The sequence below is a fragment of the Rhodamnia argentea genome, chromosome 9 (genome assembly GCF_020921035.1).
Source record: "Rhodamnia argentea isolate NSW1041297 chromosome 9, ASM2092103v1, whole genome shotgun sequence".
Classification (NCBI taxonomy): domain Eukaryota; kingdom Viridiplantae; phylum Streptophyta; class Magnoliopsida; order Myrtales; family Myrtaceae; genus Rhodamnia; species Rhodamnia argentea.
The window spans coordinates 16,935,543-16,952,930 of record NC_063158.1 but is presented as its reverse complement, the minus strand read 5'-3'; the positions used below and the strand labels follow the sequence as shown (position 1 = coordinate 16,952,930).

Sequence of the window (17,388 nt, the reverse complement as noted above, 5' to 3'; positions counted from 1 at the left end):
ACAAAATCGAAGAAGTGAAAAATATTGAGTGAGAAACGTAAATTTACAACAGAGAAACACTTTCGACATATAATAGTAATATTGAAACCCTTTTTGTGAACAAACATACGTTTCAAAAGTACGCAATTTTTTCACATTTTAAGAACTGTAAATTCAATATTCTTATTTAAGAAAACCATTGATTAGTGCTAAATGAGCCAATAATTCTTCCATTTGCTCGCGGATACAGTATGGCTAGTTCACTTTTGCCCATCGACTTCAATTGTAAGCTAGAAGCTTTCCACTTATATACCGGACCACACACTATTAGTTTTTCGATATAGGACAAGGCACCTCTTTGTTTGTTGGAACAAACTATCACCAGCCTTCATACAACAACGGGTGTTAGTAAAATTTAAAAGAAAATACAGCTTTATTGCCTATTGAAATAACTTATTTCTTATTAAGTGAGGGATTTTGTGTCTCTTCCATGACTAGATCTAGGGTCGTCGGGGAATTTGTATACGCTCACATGTTTCGGAGATCATTAGCTGTTTGTAATAAGCCCAGTCTATTCATTAAACGCAGAAAACATGCTACTTTCGACTTACAGTTTTAGTCACCTACTTTAAGGTACAGCTAGATTTTTATGAATCATTTCAATAACCAGTTGCTAGTCTAATTTAGGAATCTAAGGGAGTACTTTTTAACCTACGTGTATTAAGTGTTGGTTGTTGTTGCCAAGAACTGTCCTTGTGGTACCGAACTGGTTGTAAGTTATGTCATTAGTTTTTCCGAACTCTAGGTAAGACTATATAACTAATGTTTTGTATTAATCGTCGGCTGTAGTGATGTTACCAAAAGAATGTCACTTTGTAGTTGGTAGGAGGATGAAGTTACCCTAAGCAAGACATAGGAGCTGCTGGAGTCCTTGATTTTGGAAGTAAAAATAAGATTTCGAAGCGATATTTTCTTTTCGAATTTCAAACGAAGTGAGTTTAATTGGTATGCGTGTATCGTATAGTCACAACCATCTAACTAATTAAGAAAAAATTATCATGACATTAGAGAGCTCAATAAATACATAGAAAAATAATATAAATGGTCATTGAACTTTAGTTTTATGTGCAATATTGTTTCTGAACTTTTGATATGTATAATGTGGACCCTGGTCAAAGTTCATAAATGACATTACACAATTAATCAAAGTTCAAAGATTATGAAATTCAATTTGAGGAACTCACCTACACCGTATCGTCTCTATGGATCGCTGCTCTGGACTTATTACTTACTAAGTGGTAGAACCCAATGTCTTTTCTCCTCCGCATTCGCTCCGGCCTATTACATCACGGATCTTGCTACTGTCGGTATTGAAAATAGTGATTCTACTAATTGAAACGGTTTTTTTTACAGTTCGTATACCTATCTTGTAAAGTTCAAGTCCCCATCTTAATCCATTCTATTTCGTACCTATAAAATTCGTATATCGAGTTCTAATTATACTATAAAGTTTCAGAAGGAAGATGCTTATTCGCCCATTATCTAGCTCGTACTCTACCATTAAACCATTTATGTTTTTATACCTGAAAAAATTTAAGATGGGCTATTATGCTCGTGAAATGAATGTTATGGCCCCCTAATTACCTTTTTTATGGAGTCAACAATCTCTCTCCGTCCTTTACTCATTTTTCTTTATTTTGCTCCTTTCCATATTTGTTTTCTTTCTTTTATCTTGACCTTATTCTGCCTGTTTGTAAATTTGTAATCACTGTCTTTCATATAGTGGTTTTCCCCTATAATTATCCAAATTAAACATTTTCACTTTTACAAGTATCCGAAACTAAGCTAATGGGAATATGTTTTACAAAGCATTCGCTGTCAATTTTAGAATTAATTTCATAAGCAAATACTTCGTCGGCGATCATAAATATTTTGCAATCAGGTAATTGAATTTTGAATTCTATCACCCAATACACTAACCTTCATTTCTTTGTAATTGATGCGCTTTAACCAGGATTCACTCGATTTTCAACAAAAGCGCTAATATGGTGAACCTATGAAAACTTTTTCTGGCAGTCACATTATTGTTATTGTTGGTGCATTCACTGTGTTACCATTCACGGGTTAGATTCCAGTAAAACTGTTTTAATTACAAAGCAGTTTGGTACGTTCAATGACTACAATTAGATATAGGTGACCTGATCGTAAAATGATCAAAAGTAGGATAACCATCGATGATGTTTACATCTAGGAAAATTGACGTGACATTAATGGGGAAAATTATAAAAAAAAAGTCATAAAATTATTGCAATGATACCAATTGAGTCATAAACTTTTTCTTTTTTGAATTGAATCCTAAACATTTTTCATTTGTGCCAATTTAGTCCATTTAGTCATACAACGCTGACGTGAAAATTTTCTAATAATATTTTAACATTTTTCAACAATTTATAATTTTTTATCTTTTGTTTATTTTTGTTTTTTCTTCCACTGGCCAGTGAGCTATCCGACGAGGGTAGCCTCGCCTTGGTTGACCGTGACCAATGAGGCCATGGTGATGCGGCCCTCGTCTAGTGATCAACAAGCTAGGTGACCCTTGCCGGCCAATGGAAGAAAAAAAAAGACAAAAAAGAAAAAGAAAAAAATTTATAAAAATTTAAAAAACATTAAATGGTTATCAATAATTATCTACGTCGGCTCAAGCAATGCTATGCTAGCAATGACCTACTAAATGGACTGAATTGGCATAAATACAAAAGATTTTGGACTATAAAAAAAAGAATTTTATGAGTAAATTAACATAATTGTAATAGGTTTATGACTTTTTTTGTTATTTTCCCTATTAAATGGACTCCTTTCTATGATAACAAGAGTAACTCTAGCCAAATGTATAATATATATTTTTGGGGGTCATTTTAAAGTGAGTGCCCCTGGCACATTTGTGTTAAATATAATTGATACGACCAATAATTCAATCTCTGGAGTTAAAGTATAATGGATACGGCAAATCGATCAATCTCAGAAAATTGTGATTATACAGAACGCGGAAGTAATAATAGCATTAAAAATTATGAATTTTTTTTTTCATTTGTTTATCAACGAGTACCCCTAGGGCCTTATTTAATGAAATCCTTTTCTTTTCTTTAATAATTTAATTTATATTAAAAAAATGACCAACATTTAGTTATTATGTGGTAGACATAGTCGATAATAGCAGAGTTTGGTCATTTACAAATAGAATTATGGACATCTTAAAGAATCAATAGCTTAAATGATTAACAAAAAGTAGAGCCGACAATATTGGATGCAACCATGAGAGAAGTAACCATCAACATAGTGGATTGAAAGCAACCTTCAAGATAGTGGAATCAAAGAAACAGTCAAGATAGTGGAGCCTATGAAACCGTCAAGGTAGTGGAGTTGATATAATCGGCGATGTAACCCTTTGTAACCTCTAGTTAATATCCGTTGATAATCGTCGATTGTAGGTTTTAAATAGTTACATTATACTCTTCGGAGACCCTCCACACACACACAAAAAAAAAAATTCTTTCAAGCTTTCAATTCAAGTATCGTAGTCATAGTTGTAGTTTTCAAATTCAATTAAGTTTTGATGTGTATCTTAGCTATAATTTTCAGATACCTTATCATTGATTAAATTCTAGTGTATATCTTTGCTGTAGTTTCTAGGTGCTTCGTCCTTCATTAAATTTCGACATTATATCTTTGTTTTGTGTACTTTAATGGAGGAAATAATATAGACTAAGTGATTCCACCACCAGTGAGGATTTTATAAAGATCTGAAAATCCTATCCACCATGAACCTAGAGAGTAGGAACGTCAAGTCTGTCAACCTATCTACCCTCAATCTATAGGATAGGAAGAACAAGTTCATCAACTTGCGAATCCCGATCAAGTGGCTGGACCCGTATTACAATGATTAGGTACCAATATAGGAATGATCAAGCTAATATATAGGAAGTCACGTCCTAATTGGGTTGACACTATACTTTACTCAAGAGAATTCAAAACTCCCGACTTCGTTGTTTTCGTTGGCATAGATGACCAATGACCGTTAAACACATTGGTATATTTATTGACCAAATGAATGCGTGAGACTTAGGTTATCCATTTGTCTTTATAAAAAATTATCTATACTTAGTATACGAATTTATCTCCTACTACAATCCACACTTGGGTTGAGATGCAAAGACAATACCGTTCTCAATTTTATAGAACGATACTTAAGGTATCAATTGCTAATTTGGCCAGAATCTATCAATACAATAATGATTCGATCGATAGGTTTGTTGTTCAATTCAAGAGGGATAGAAACAGATGTATTACTTCACTCTCAAAGAAAGAATTCACAAATTTAGCTTTCAATGGATTGAGATTCAATCGTAGAGAAAAATTCAAAGACCAGAATTTTGCTTATTTATTCCGATTGGCAACATGAGTGTAGTATGAGTAACTACTTAAGGACAAAGACAGAGGGCCATGAAGACTTTACACCTAACGTATTTTTGGTGGAAAATTATGAGTCGATCGCAACACATGATTATTTAATTTAAAGGAATTAAATGATAGATAAATCATTTAATTCTTTTAAAAGGGGGCATTTGTTTATACAAAAAATGACCAATTTTTAGTTCTCATCAATATGTGATAGTCTTAATCGACGAGAACAGAGTTAGGTCATAAATAAACAGAATTATCGACATCTTGAAGAATCGACAACTTGATCAATTGACCACTTAAAGGAATCAACAAAAAGTGGAATCAACAATCTCGGATACAATCGTCAAAGAAGTAATCGTCAACATAGTGGAATAAAAGCAACCATAATGGTAGCGGAGTCAAAGAAACTGTCAAAATAGTGGAGTCGTTGTAACCATTAATATAGTGAAGTCAATGTAACCATCGGTGTAATTGTTTGGTAATCGTCGGTAACCTCCATTGGTAACTATCAATTGTAGGTTTTAAATAGTCACATTATGCTCTTCGGAGACCTCCCTTAAACAAACAAATCTTGGTATCTTTCAATTCATGTATCGTAGCCATAGTTGTAGTTCTAAATATCTCATTATCAGTTAACTTCCAACGTGTATTTTTGCTGTAGTTTCTGAGTGCTTAGTCGATGATTAAGTCCAACGTTGTCTCATTATCTTGTTCACTTTAAAGTCAATTAAATTTCGTTGAAGTATATCTATTTGTTTCCTGGTGTACATGTGATATTTAATATCCGAAATTGCCACAGAACATGTTTCCTTTTGTAAAGACTAAAGAACAATTATTGGTGAAAGCTATTTCACGGTCGAGGCAAATTCTAACTAAATACCTATCACAAAGATCACAGATTAATGAAAGATATAATCGGTGGAATTTGAACGTCCAAACCGACAATTAATTGAAATATGTTGCAATGTAGATACAGGCCCAAAGACAAATCATTAGGGTTTGTTCAAATATTCACTGCCCAATGGCTATATAAGAAGTAGGGCCAAAAAAAAATTTCAAACCAGTACCCCAATGGTACTTTGACCCAAATCTACCCTCCTCCGTTGACATTTCGTCAAATTTCTGCTAAAATGCATACGTGTCGATGGGCGGCAAACAACTCCAAGACTGACCTAACTCGGAGGATGACACATTCAATGTGGAAAATCCACGTGTTGATAAGTATGCACTTTAACGGAGGTTAGATTTGGGCTAGGCCTACCGTATTTTGGATTTTTGTAAGCAACAAACTAATTTGAATAAATACTTCATGGGTTGGGGTGATGAAAAAAAAAAAAAATGGAATCCACCCAAACCAGACCGGACTGGACTGTACCCAACCAGCTAGTTTTGGGTGGTTCCCACTTGAAACCGGGCTACCGATTTCAAGTGGGAACCACCCACCTGGACTAACCGGACTAAACATATTTATATAACATAGATATATTTTTTAATTCAAGCTATCTCCCTCAAATTCTCAATCACGCTCCAGCCCAACTCACCTCACGCACGCACGCACGCAGCACGCCCCAAAAGCAAAAAACCCTAGCCTCCCTCTCAGCTGGCTCCTGTACAGAAACATAAACATAAGCATCACCATGAGAAAACAAGGAATTTTCCTTCACAATGCTTGTAAAAGGATATAGTGCGAACAATAAGACTATGTGGATGAAGCTTCGGAACTTTATGGCAAACTCATTACTCATTCAAGGACGTTCTGTGATCTTCGTTGATGGTGCACTTGCTGATTTTTTTCTAGGAATTTGTCAAAGAAATCATCAAGTGCACCAGAAAAAGCTCATGTTTGTCTCTTTATTCCATGGGAAATTAGGAATGACTTCATTGGTTTATTCGCATACAATCTTTTTTAATTGATGTTGATGCTCGGTAGGACCGGTTCCATTGAACTACTCGAGAACTAGACCGGACTAATGGTTCGGTTCTCGTGTGGATCCTTGAAACGAGTTAGTGGTTCATGGTTTTCATTTTACGAAACCGTACCATAGCAGGTGGTTCTCAGTTTTATGGTGGGAACCACCCATCGTGGAATCGATCATCCCTAGTCATGGGACATCAGTTTAGGATTTTTCATGAGATGAAAACTAGTTGAGGTAAATCTGTAACGAGAGAACCACTTTGAGATTGTTAATGGTATTAACTTTAAGGAGTATTATTCTAGGAAGAAACTAAGAAAATTGATAATACTTAATGTATGATAACTAAATTATACAGACATATATATATCCTCTTCCAGTGCACACGGAAATGTTTAAAGAGAAAATCTAAAGCTTTCATCTCATTGCGAGCAATCGGATTTAAGCCAACGTTTTGGTTAATTGGACAAGATCAAGGCGGTCGGAGTATCTTCTTTTAATGGTTTGAGGACTTAGGATGTCCACATTTACTTCCCAAATTGTGGCAACCTACCAAACCATCGCCGGTTTAAGGCTGTTGGATTTTCTTCTTTTGAGTTTTTATCCGGTTTTCCAGCCTCGAGTTAATTACTTTATCTTCTGGAAAGAGAAATGCTATCCGTGGATTTGAGTACCCAGTCAAAGGATGCTAATACTAATAGCGGTACTTCTATTGTCCCTACTACAATTTCTTTACAAATGTAAGAACTGAGAGGGCTCTAGGTGTTATGATAAGGGGCCTCACACCACCGCGAAATGTTCGACACGAGCCATACCACCTAGTCCCCTTATAGACGTATCAGCCTGTCATCGCTACCCCACCGGCTTGCTCGAAGCTGGACTTCTCTCCACATAATGTAGTAAATGCACAAAGCATATGCTAGAGAGTTACTCACGATATAACTCGAACTTACGACCTCATAAAAAATTGTCTGGCCTCATTATTATTAGGCTAACACGCTCGGTTGTCCTCACTCTCTTATCCTTGAGTGTGACTGAACAAGCTAGATTTGGTGTCAATGGAAGCTTCCGCGGCGAAACACAAAAACGAGGAATGTCAACAGAAATACAATAATTCACTTGAAAGCCAGTCATAATTGAAGGTCGACAATGGAAAAGAATTTCTACGGAGACGCTTGCATTCAATTTCACTCACCTTCCTTCTTGACTCAGACATGAGTGAAATTGATCTTGTTATATGCATAGTTTCACCACCATATAGTTGGTTTGTTCATGGTTATACGAAAAAAATCAAGTACTTTTTTTTTTTCTAACTACCCTCCCAAATTCTAGAAATGAGAAAGGATCATTCTAGAAGATTTTTTAAAGATGTAAACAAAATTTCAGAATAACTTTCAAGTGTTGCGAAGGTTTGAAGGTTTCAAGTGTTCTATGTAGTATAAAAATCGATCTTTGATAGTACTTCACCAAGAAATTTTCAACTATTGCAAACAAATGAAACTGGAAAGAGTAGAAAATAAAATAAAATCACCGCCACTGCTCCTAGCTTTTCAGTTGGAAATTTTTGGTATGTAATTAAAGCCCGGTTAAAATCCCATTTATCCCCGGAATGGATAAGATCGCTTGTAAAAATTTATCCGTCAATGATGAAGGCATTTTTAATGATTGTTTAAAATTTTTTTGATGACATCGATAATTCAATTTTTCCATCAATTTTGACGCTATATGGATAAATAACTTCAAATTCTCATTACTCGAGTATCCTTTTTCTTTAATTCTCATTACCACCTCGTTTATTTCTTTACAAACTGAATTTGAGGAGCATTACCAATCAATTATAACTGCTAATAGTGTGAGAGTGAGATGCATAATCATATGTCAGTTTGTTGAATCGACTAGGCTAAACTTACAGATTAACATCTTTCTCGTTGAAATTAGATGTGCCAGACTTTTCACTCATATTATAGAATATGTTAGCTTATTAGTTATGATTAGGGAAGTACCTGTAAGTTGAATTAATACCAATATTTTCAAATAGAAAGAATAGACTAAAGCCAAAAAAATGGACAAAAGAAAATTAAGAAAGAATGAAAAAGAAAAAGAGGGAAGACAGAGTTGTTCAGAGTTCTACCCCCACAAAAAAAAAGTTGTTCAGTGAAAAAGAGAATCGAGTGGAGGAGTTCTTCGAAGAATGACACCGTCCCTCCTAAGAACTCTCCTTTCATACAAAAGTACACATAGATTTCTATAAATTATGCCAAAATCAGATTACTAGCCTTTTCGTTTAGCAATGTCTATTAAATGTCATTTGTTGTTACCAAAAGAATGTCACTTTGTAGTTGGCGGAGGTTGAAGTAAACTTAAACAAGACATAAGATGAGTTGCCAAAAGAATGTCACTTTCTCGATGGCCTAGTTTCATAAACAAAGAAAAAATCCTTAATTTTAAGTTTCGTTCCAATTATATCCCCAACTTTTTCTTGTCTAAAAAAAAATTCTCAACTTTCAATTTAGCATAGACGAGATCCGCCAAGCTCGTGATCATAGCCTTCTTCTAGAACAAGCGCAAGCCCTCTCTTGAAGCTACGAAACCCAGATTTGGAGGTTGACCTTATATGTATACAATGGCCTGATTTGTAGGGTCAGAAGGAGAAGAAGGAGAAAAAAGGAAAATAAAAAGGAAAGAGAGGAAAAGAGAGAGGAAAAGATCGGATGAGGGTTGGGAGGATAGGGAAGATGAACGGTGTTTCAAATCCAAGTCAGCAGAGGGTGTGGATTTATTTTTTATGTGAAAATGCCACATTAGACGACTAACGATGAGTTTGGATGGAGAGTTAACCCAGGATAGATTTGGGACTAAATTAAAAGTTAAGGATTTTTTTAGGCAAGAAAAAGTTGGGCATATAGTTGGGATTAGATTTAAAGTTGAGTTTTTTTTTTATATGGAATTAAGCTATTGATATTGGAGGTAGAGAGGGGAAAAAGAAGATGATGGAGAGCTTGAGAGTTAAAAATGGAGATTAAGGACGTGCATGACAACACTTATGGAGCATAAGAAATTCGTTTAGTAACGTGGCTTCAACTTTATTTTTTCAATTTTAGAGCATTTCTTTTGCTTTAGAAGTAGTTTTGGAGCCACTAAAAAAAGTAAAAAAAATTATTTTCAACTTCTGCTCAAAAACAAAAGTAGAAAAATTAACTACCAAAAGATGATTTCTAGAACAGAATTGTTGCAATGCGCTTCCTAAATTGACCCAAAATGAAGACAAGGAGATCAACGAATGTTTTTGGACAAAAATGTTCCTCATCATGCCATCGGAGGCTATTATTTGAGATTAATGGCTGTTTGCAATGGTCCTGATTTTCTAATTCTATTCCTTGGAACAAAAACGATAAGAAACATGTTTAGTAACGTAAATGGTTTTGATTATGATTATGTTATGGAGCAATTTTTGGAGTAAAAATAAGAATAAAAAAACTGATTGTGGAAAAAAGAATCATTTTGAGAATCACAAAAAAGAACAAAGTCTCATTTCTTTTAAAAATATTAAGTCCGTGAGCTTCCTGTGGACTTATGAACTTTAAAAAAAAAATTAAAATTAGATTTGAAAATTTATTAACAACTAATCTTTTAAAATGCGTTTTTTTTAATCAATTAAAATTTAACAAAAAAATTTAAATTTTTAAAAAAGGAGGGGAAAATTAAAAATTAAAAAATGCAAAAATGCAAAAAAAAATTAAAAAAATAAAAAATGGGGTGAAATTTAAAAAATTTAAAAAAATTAAAAATTTAGAAAAAGAAGAAAATTTTCAAAAATAATCATTGCCACCTAATCGTTTCAAGGATAGAAATTTTGTGTAATTACCAAATGCGTTATGATTATCTAAAAATTATCTAAGAAATAGAATCGAAAAATATGATTGTAATCAGAATTACTTTTTTTTTATATCAGAATCGTTGCCAAACAGGCCCTAAGTGGATACTACATACCCTTGTCAAAATTCTTTTTATTTTGCCAAAAAATGAGTATTATATTTACTTAAAAATTTCACTTGTGTTGCTTAAAATAATTAATCAATAATAAATATTGATATCATCGGCAATTATTTATATCTAAATATTTTCACGAATCATGAAAATATTATTCATTAATTTGTTTTTGTAAGTGATATAAACGATTAATAATAGAAACTGCCTTGAACTTTGTCCAACGTGCAACGTCTATCATGAAATTTTAGTTTATTCAATATGATTCGCGAAGTTTGGTCCAACATGTAACATGGATTTTAAAATTTTAATTGTTCAAAAACAATTAAAATTTTAAAAATTACATTATCGAGCTAAAATTTAAGGGTCGCATTGCGCAAATTAGAAATTCAAATACACATTTCAATTTAATCATAGTTCCGATATCATCCGTACTATTTTCCCTCTTAGAAAATGGCATCACTTGAAAGCCTATCGGAGGACGAAGTTTGTTCCTTTTTTAGCCCTTTCGGGGTAAAGACTGGACGAGATTGTGCAGGCGAACGGAAGTCCCTGAGATTGAAGGAGCTGCCCATTAGTGCAGAGGAAAGTATGGAGGAGATCCAGCAACGAAAGAGAAAGAAAACGAGAAGGGGCTCTGAATTATGTCGCTCCACTCCTCTCCAATCGGCCGATGAAGACGCTGCTCTGTGTCTGCTTCTAGCTTCAGTCTCCAAGATCAACACTGGAGACCACTCCGACCCTCTTTTTTCCTTGGCGTTAGTCAGGAAATGCTTGCGAAAAGTTCTCTCCTTTCTCTCGAAATTGGATGACCCAGGTTCGAGCTTTCGGAAGATACCCCTCACTGCCCTTTTCTCTGTGCTTCCTGTTCTGCTCAAATCCAAGTGAGCGCTCTCTCTCTCTCTCTCTCTCTCAAACAGGCAATATCCCTCTGCGGAGTGGAATGGCTTAACGTTTGCTCCGGTTAATATTTGATTGATTATGCTTGACAGCAATCCGGATATTGCCTGTCTTTGTGCTAAGGTTGTGGGAATGGCCTCGCTCTGCGTGTTCGAAATGAACCAACAAATCGCTTCGGATGCGGAAATTTTGGAAAGCCTAGTATCGGGTTTGAGGAGTTCAAGTAGGAGAGTCAAATTGAGTGCGTGCTGTGCCGTTTCGGATTTGTCGACTAGTTTGGTTGGGCGGCAGAGGCTTCTTGAGCATTCTGCTTTGGAGACTCTCATGTGAGTGTACCTCTTTTACTTCTCTCCTTTGTTCTACCCCTTTATTTGTATGTTTGTTAGGGAGCATGATTGTTCTATTAGGCTTTGCCCCCATCATTTGTGTGTGGAGGAAATGTGGATTTTGAGTGCTTTTTATGGTTTTTCCATTCAAGAATGATTTTTTGTTTTTGCTTCATTTAAAACCTGAATGTCTCACAAGACGCTTCTATTGATTTAGGGCTTTCGGAATTTTTTCGACCAGACATTATATAAACTTTAGTATGGTGATTAATGAGGCTAGGTTATACAGCATAATCTCATTGTTTTTGTCTATCATTTGCATGTCTTTGTTATGGTAGTTGTTCATTCATGACTTGACAGCTGAAAAACAACAAAAATGTAATCAACAAATTTAGGACGATGTACTAACTCAACAATCGCTACTATGCTACATCTCTGTGTATTCTAAGACGCATTGACTGAATATGGTTGTAATAACTGATGTGATAGAATTGATAGAGCAGGACAATTTCCTTGTTGCTTTATTCTACATATAAGGTAGTCTGCTTATGCATGAGATAAATGAGTAAGATCTCTTATCCTTCTTTAAAATGGTTCATTGGGGCAAGGTTTCACTGGATGAGCTGCATAAGTACGCTAATATCTATCCTCTCATCAAGCTTCAGATGTCGACTACTGCTAACTTTCTCTTCTTTATGGTAGTGAGCAAATAAAACATTTGACAATACTATTATGACCCGGCCCTTTTTGTCAGACTCCTTGGATGCTTCTTTGCAATGGCTTTTTAAGTAAATTTCATGGGAAGTTATGATGTATGAATAATTACATTATGCGTGGAGTCTATTGATGGTTTATATGTATGTAGGTATATTGGTCTCTTTCCGTTGATTGAGAGGGGATGTAGGATGAGAAAATCATGCCATTTTTTTAGATATAGTCTATTGTTGATAAGTTCTCGGATTTATACTTACATTTGCTTCTCAATGTACATGTTTTCTTCCTTGCCCTGGTGGTTGTGGTTTCAGACTTACGATGCTCTTTCTTCAAGCTGTAGCTATTTATGTACATATGCCTGCCAGTGGCTTATTCTTTGCATATGTGAGCATGTTATGTGCAGTTATCTAATGATAATGTATGTCCTATATGGGTTGCTAAGCTCCTCGTTTTATAATGAATCAATTGGTTATGAACTGTTTTAAGTGATCCGTGAGTGGGCTTATTGGGGGACACACTTATATATTCATTCCTCAAATTACAATCTCGCATCTTGTTTATTGTTCTTACAACCTATCACTTGAATATATGAAGGGACTTTCATGGTTCACTCAAGTACTGGTAGATATAACATGAGCAAAGCTGGGGAGAAATTTCGATGTTGTTGTTATTACTTTAGCTGTTTTGTCGAATATGGCTGAGAATTGTTCTTCTTTCGTGCCGCGGTTTAGTTTCTTGTTTGAATTTAATAGCTACTGTGCGCTTAGGTTTGCTCAATTCAAATTTGATTGCCGACATCCTTATCTATCATCAGTTTGACTCATTATACCCACTAGGGTTTGCTATCTTCAGGTGGCCAAATATTTCATGGATTCTGTTGCATTATTCCCAGTGGACAATGGATTTAATAGGAGTCACATTACAGCTGGAAAGGAACATGAACTTCCTCTTTCACTTCTCGACGCTGTTATTGTACTTGTTAACTCATGTAATGTCAAGCAATCGGAAAGAGTTCCATCTGACCTCTCTGAAAGTTTCTTGTTCCTTTTGAAAGAGCTGTGGACTAAACTGCATCCTAGAATGTACAACTCTTTGGTGTGCAGCCAGCAAAAAGACTTGTTAAGCAATATGACAGTCAATGATCTGGCGGAGAGCATTTTCAGACTTTCGACCAGAGTCAAATGTGCCACTTTTCTGCCAATTGATCAAATCAAAAGAAGCATTTTTGGGTTACCTCAGTCTAGTTTCAAGGATTTTATTGCGGGCTATTGGGAAGTTTCACCTTTTCTCATAAGCAAGACCACAAGGGCTTTGGATGAGGAGGATATATTTAACTCTTTTTTGAATTCCATTAATCCTAAAGATGTTGTTCACCATCTTCTCTCTTCTGTCCTCCATTGTGCAGTCTCCTGCCCACCTATTGCTTCTGATGAGCTGGACATCCTCAATTTCCTAAAAAACGAGAGAGATAGCTTGGGTATGCCCATAATCTACCAGCAGGATATAAGGGTGCTAAAAGCAGAGAGACTCTCTAACACTGAGAAACATCTTTTCCTCGAGAGCTTGAGTTCTTGCACTGAGTCTCATCATGTTTTTAGCTTTGATGATGTATTCACATGTGAAGAAGCGTACAAAGATGGTTATACAGTGGCCATGCGTGGTATAGAGTTCCGCTTTAAGTCCATCGCTGCTATCACTGAAGGCTTAGCGTCTTTGTTTGGTCAACCGTCTGTAGGTGCCAATCTATACTTGACACCACGCAATTCTCAGGGGTTGGCACGGCACTACGATGATCATTGTGTGCTTGTGTGTCAACTTATGGGAACGAAACAGTGGACAATTTCCTCTCCAAGGAATAAGCTTTTACCTCGTTTATATGAGCCGCTTGATGGTTCCCAAGGTTCAAATGTTCATACTGTACCAAATGAATGTACACAAATTCTGCTCAAGGAAGGAGATATATTGTACATTCCTAGAGGTTACATTCACGAGGCTCATACTACTAATGATGTACAAAAAGATTCTGCTGGTCTTTCCTTACACCTAACACTTGCCATTGAGGTTGAAGCTCCATTTGAGTAAGTTCTTGTTTGCACGGTTTTTTGTTTGATTAAGTGAGAAGTCCTGATATCCATTTTTTCTTATGCTTATCGTTATGATGTAAAGTTTGCATTTTGTAGAGACTCTTTTCATATGCCATTCTGAGATTTTAACCAAAACTATCATGATTTTGAAGCTCATGTTGGAGTAAGTACCATACGTTGCAATTTGTTTGTCTTAGCGTGCTGATACTTTTATCTAGTTTGATGGGAAGCTTCTAGATGAATCGCTAATTATATAGCTCTTTTCTGATTTATGGGCAAACCTGCTTTTTCAAATTTATTTGCATCTTTGAAATAGTGATCATATAGCATCCTGTAGATGCATTATCAATGGTAAGCTATTTCACTCGACATTCTATGCTGTGTTTAAGCATTACAGCTATTGATAGAAGGTGTCTGGTAAAATTGAGCAAATATTGTATGTGGCGTTTATATTTGCATAGATGAGGGTATTCTGTAAAAGCAGTCTTGTACATAGGATATTCGCATAGATGAGGGTATTCTGTAAAAGCAGTGTTGTATGTGGTTTTTGATTGTTGAAACTTGAAAACCACTTTCTACCCATACCAATGGTGCTTTTCAAGTAGGAGGTGATATACAAAGTATGTCTCTGAAGGATTTGGTCGAGATTTTGTTGTAAGGCTGGACGTCTGCAGGTTGTTATGTGTGCTAGGCAGATTGATCTTGTTTTATTATGAATGCGATGACATGTTAGTGTAGGCCAAAAATAGGCAATATAATAAAGGCATAAAGGGTGTGTAAGTGTAACACATAAGTGTAACCCATTTGTGATAAAGGCATAAGGGCAAGTTCTTTGTTCATGTATCAGGATATGACTGGTTCAGAGAGGGAACGACTGTTAATATCCTTTTAATGTTTTGTTGTGGTCGGGTTGTCCTACATACAATGCGCCCTCCACTGTACCACCATCCATGTCCTCCAAAGTCGGTTTAAATCCAGAGAAGACCGCTCTACACTCGGGAGGTCAACCATCTTCATGCAAAAGGAAGGGTCCAAATGCTTCCATGGATTGGCAAAGAAAACTCGCACTCTTTCATCCTCAAGCAAGTTGCCTGACAAATGTAGGTGCTTCTCAGAAAAGTATGTTGCTTATAATCAATCTCAATGTTGTTCTCACTACAAGTATTTTGCAGCTGCAAGTGTAATTAGATAGTCAATTGAAGGTAGAATCGATCAAGGAAATGCTAACCTTTCCGGGTTAGTGCAAAGCTTAAGCCAGAAAAGTGTGATCAGTGGTTCAATGGCTCAAGGGTCCAGTATTGTTAAGAGGTTGTTCAATCAGCCTTTGCCGTGTACTCCAAATAAATCATCGATTCCAAAAGTGCTGCCACAAGGGATTTCTTCTCCAACTGGAAAATGTGCATCCTCAATTGAAGTGTCTTCAAATGGGGGCTGCAGTAACAATACCACACCTCAAGAGGCTACCCCAACTCGCTGCACTTGTCTGCTAGAGATGGCGTTGTTGCGGTACTTAAGAATCTATATTAAGTAAATGGTAGATGAATGGTATTTTGTTTTTTCAAAAAAACTCTCTTCTAGTGAATGGTAAATGAATGTATTTTGTTTGCATATTATTATAATATTTAGATCTTGCTTTATCAATGTTAAATGCAAATTCTAGAAAATTAATTTTATTTTTAATTAGATTTAAAATTGAAAATTAAAAGAAATTATTTTATTATACTATCACAAATTATAAAAGTTTGTTGCAAAATTCGTCCCATGCCTGGTCGTTGTAAAATTCATGGCTGAACAAATTTCGTTGCCAAATTTATCCCCGAATAATATTCGTGGCAAAAAAAAAAAAAAAATCGTCGAATCAAATTTAGAGACGAAAAGTTGATTTTGTCGCTAATTTTGCCGCGAAAAATTTGGCAAAATTCATCGCTAATTGACTTTTGCCACAAAAAAATATTTGTGGCTAATTTGGCGTCGCAAAATTTATCGACGAAATTTCATTTTCGTCCCTAATATCATCGTTAAATTTAATGACGACTTTAGCGACGAAATATATTTTCGTCCCTAAAGATACTTTTCGCGCTAAATTTTAGCGATGAAATGGAATTTTCGTCACTAAATTTTACGATGCCAGATTAGTCACGAATTTTTTTTCGTGGCAAAATTTGTCGCAAAAGTTAATTAGCGACGAATTTTGCCAAATTTTTCATGGTAAAATTCATTGCTAAATCCTCATTTTTTTTTGTAGTGAGCACTAGCTGATAAATATATGTAGACACTTCATAATTTTTTATGCTCTGATTACTCTCGCATTATGCATAATAATTGTTTGCAGATATTGAATAGTTTGCCGTGTCGGTTATATTTAACACAAGTCCATATAATGTCATGTCAGTTTTCCTCGATGCGAACATTTTCGATGGTTATTCTACTTTCGATCATTTTACGATCAGGCCACCTACTTCTAATTGCCATTGAATGCACCAAACTTTTAACTTCCTTGTAATTAATACTGTTTTACCGTAAGCTAACCCGTGAATGGTAACACAGTGAATATGCAACAATAACAATAATGAGACTGCTACAAAATTGTTTATATGTTCACCCTATTAGCACTTTGTTGAAAATTGAGTAATTCCTGGTTAAAGTGCATCAATTACAAAGAAATGAAGGTTATAACCAAAGTTTAGTTACCTGATTGCAAAATATTTATGATCGCCGATGACGTATTTGTTTGTTAAGTTAATTATGTAATTAACAACGAAATGATTTGTAATTATCCAAGGTTTATCAAGACGGAAGGTTCGGGGAGCTTGATAACATATATTCACTGTGACGACATGATTTGGGCGTCGTTTTCCATGGAAAAGAGGAAGTGTGGGATTTATGGTGAAAGCGTGCGTCGCGTGGAAACGATTCTTTCTCTTCTTTTTGGGGTATTGATCGACGTGGCAATGTTGTGTGCCTGCTTTTATGTTCCCGCTTATGGGATTTTAGGCCCTAGATGCGTGTAAATCTCGCCAATAA

At 35.4% G+C, this 17,388-nt stretch overlaps 1 protein-coding gene across 1 annotated transcript in view; it reads left to right on the top strand.

Annotated features, from left to right (window-relative positions):
- Nucleotides 1–14,494, top strand: part of LOC125316723 — a 136,463-nt gene extending 121,969 nt beyond the window's left edge. Inside the window, exon 2 of the mRNA XM_048285867.1 lies at nucleotides 13,033–14,494. Within this exon, the coding sequence (XP_048141824.1) occupies nucleotides 13,148–14,362 (1,215 nt within the window). The 5' untranslated portion in view covers nucleotides 13,033–13,147 and the 3' untranslated portion in view covers nucleotides 14,363–14,494. The remainder of the gene's footprint in view (nucleotides 1–13,032) is intronic.
- The last annotated feature ends 2,894 nt before the right edge of the window (nucleotides 14,495–17,388 follow it).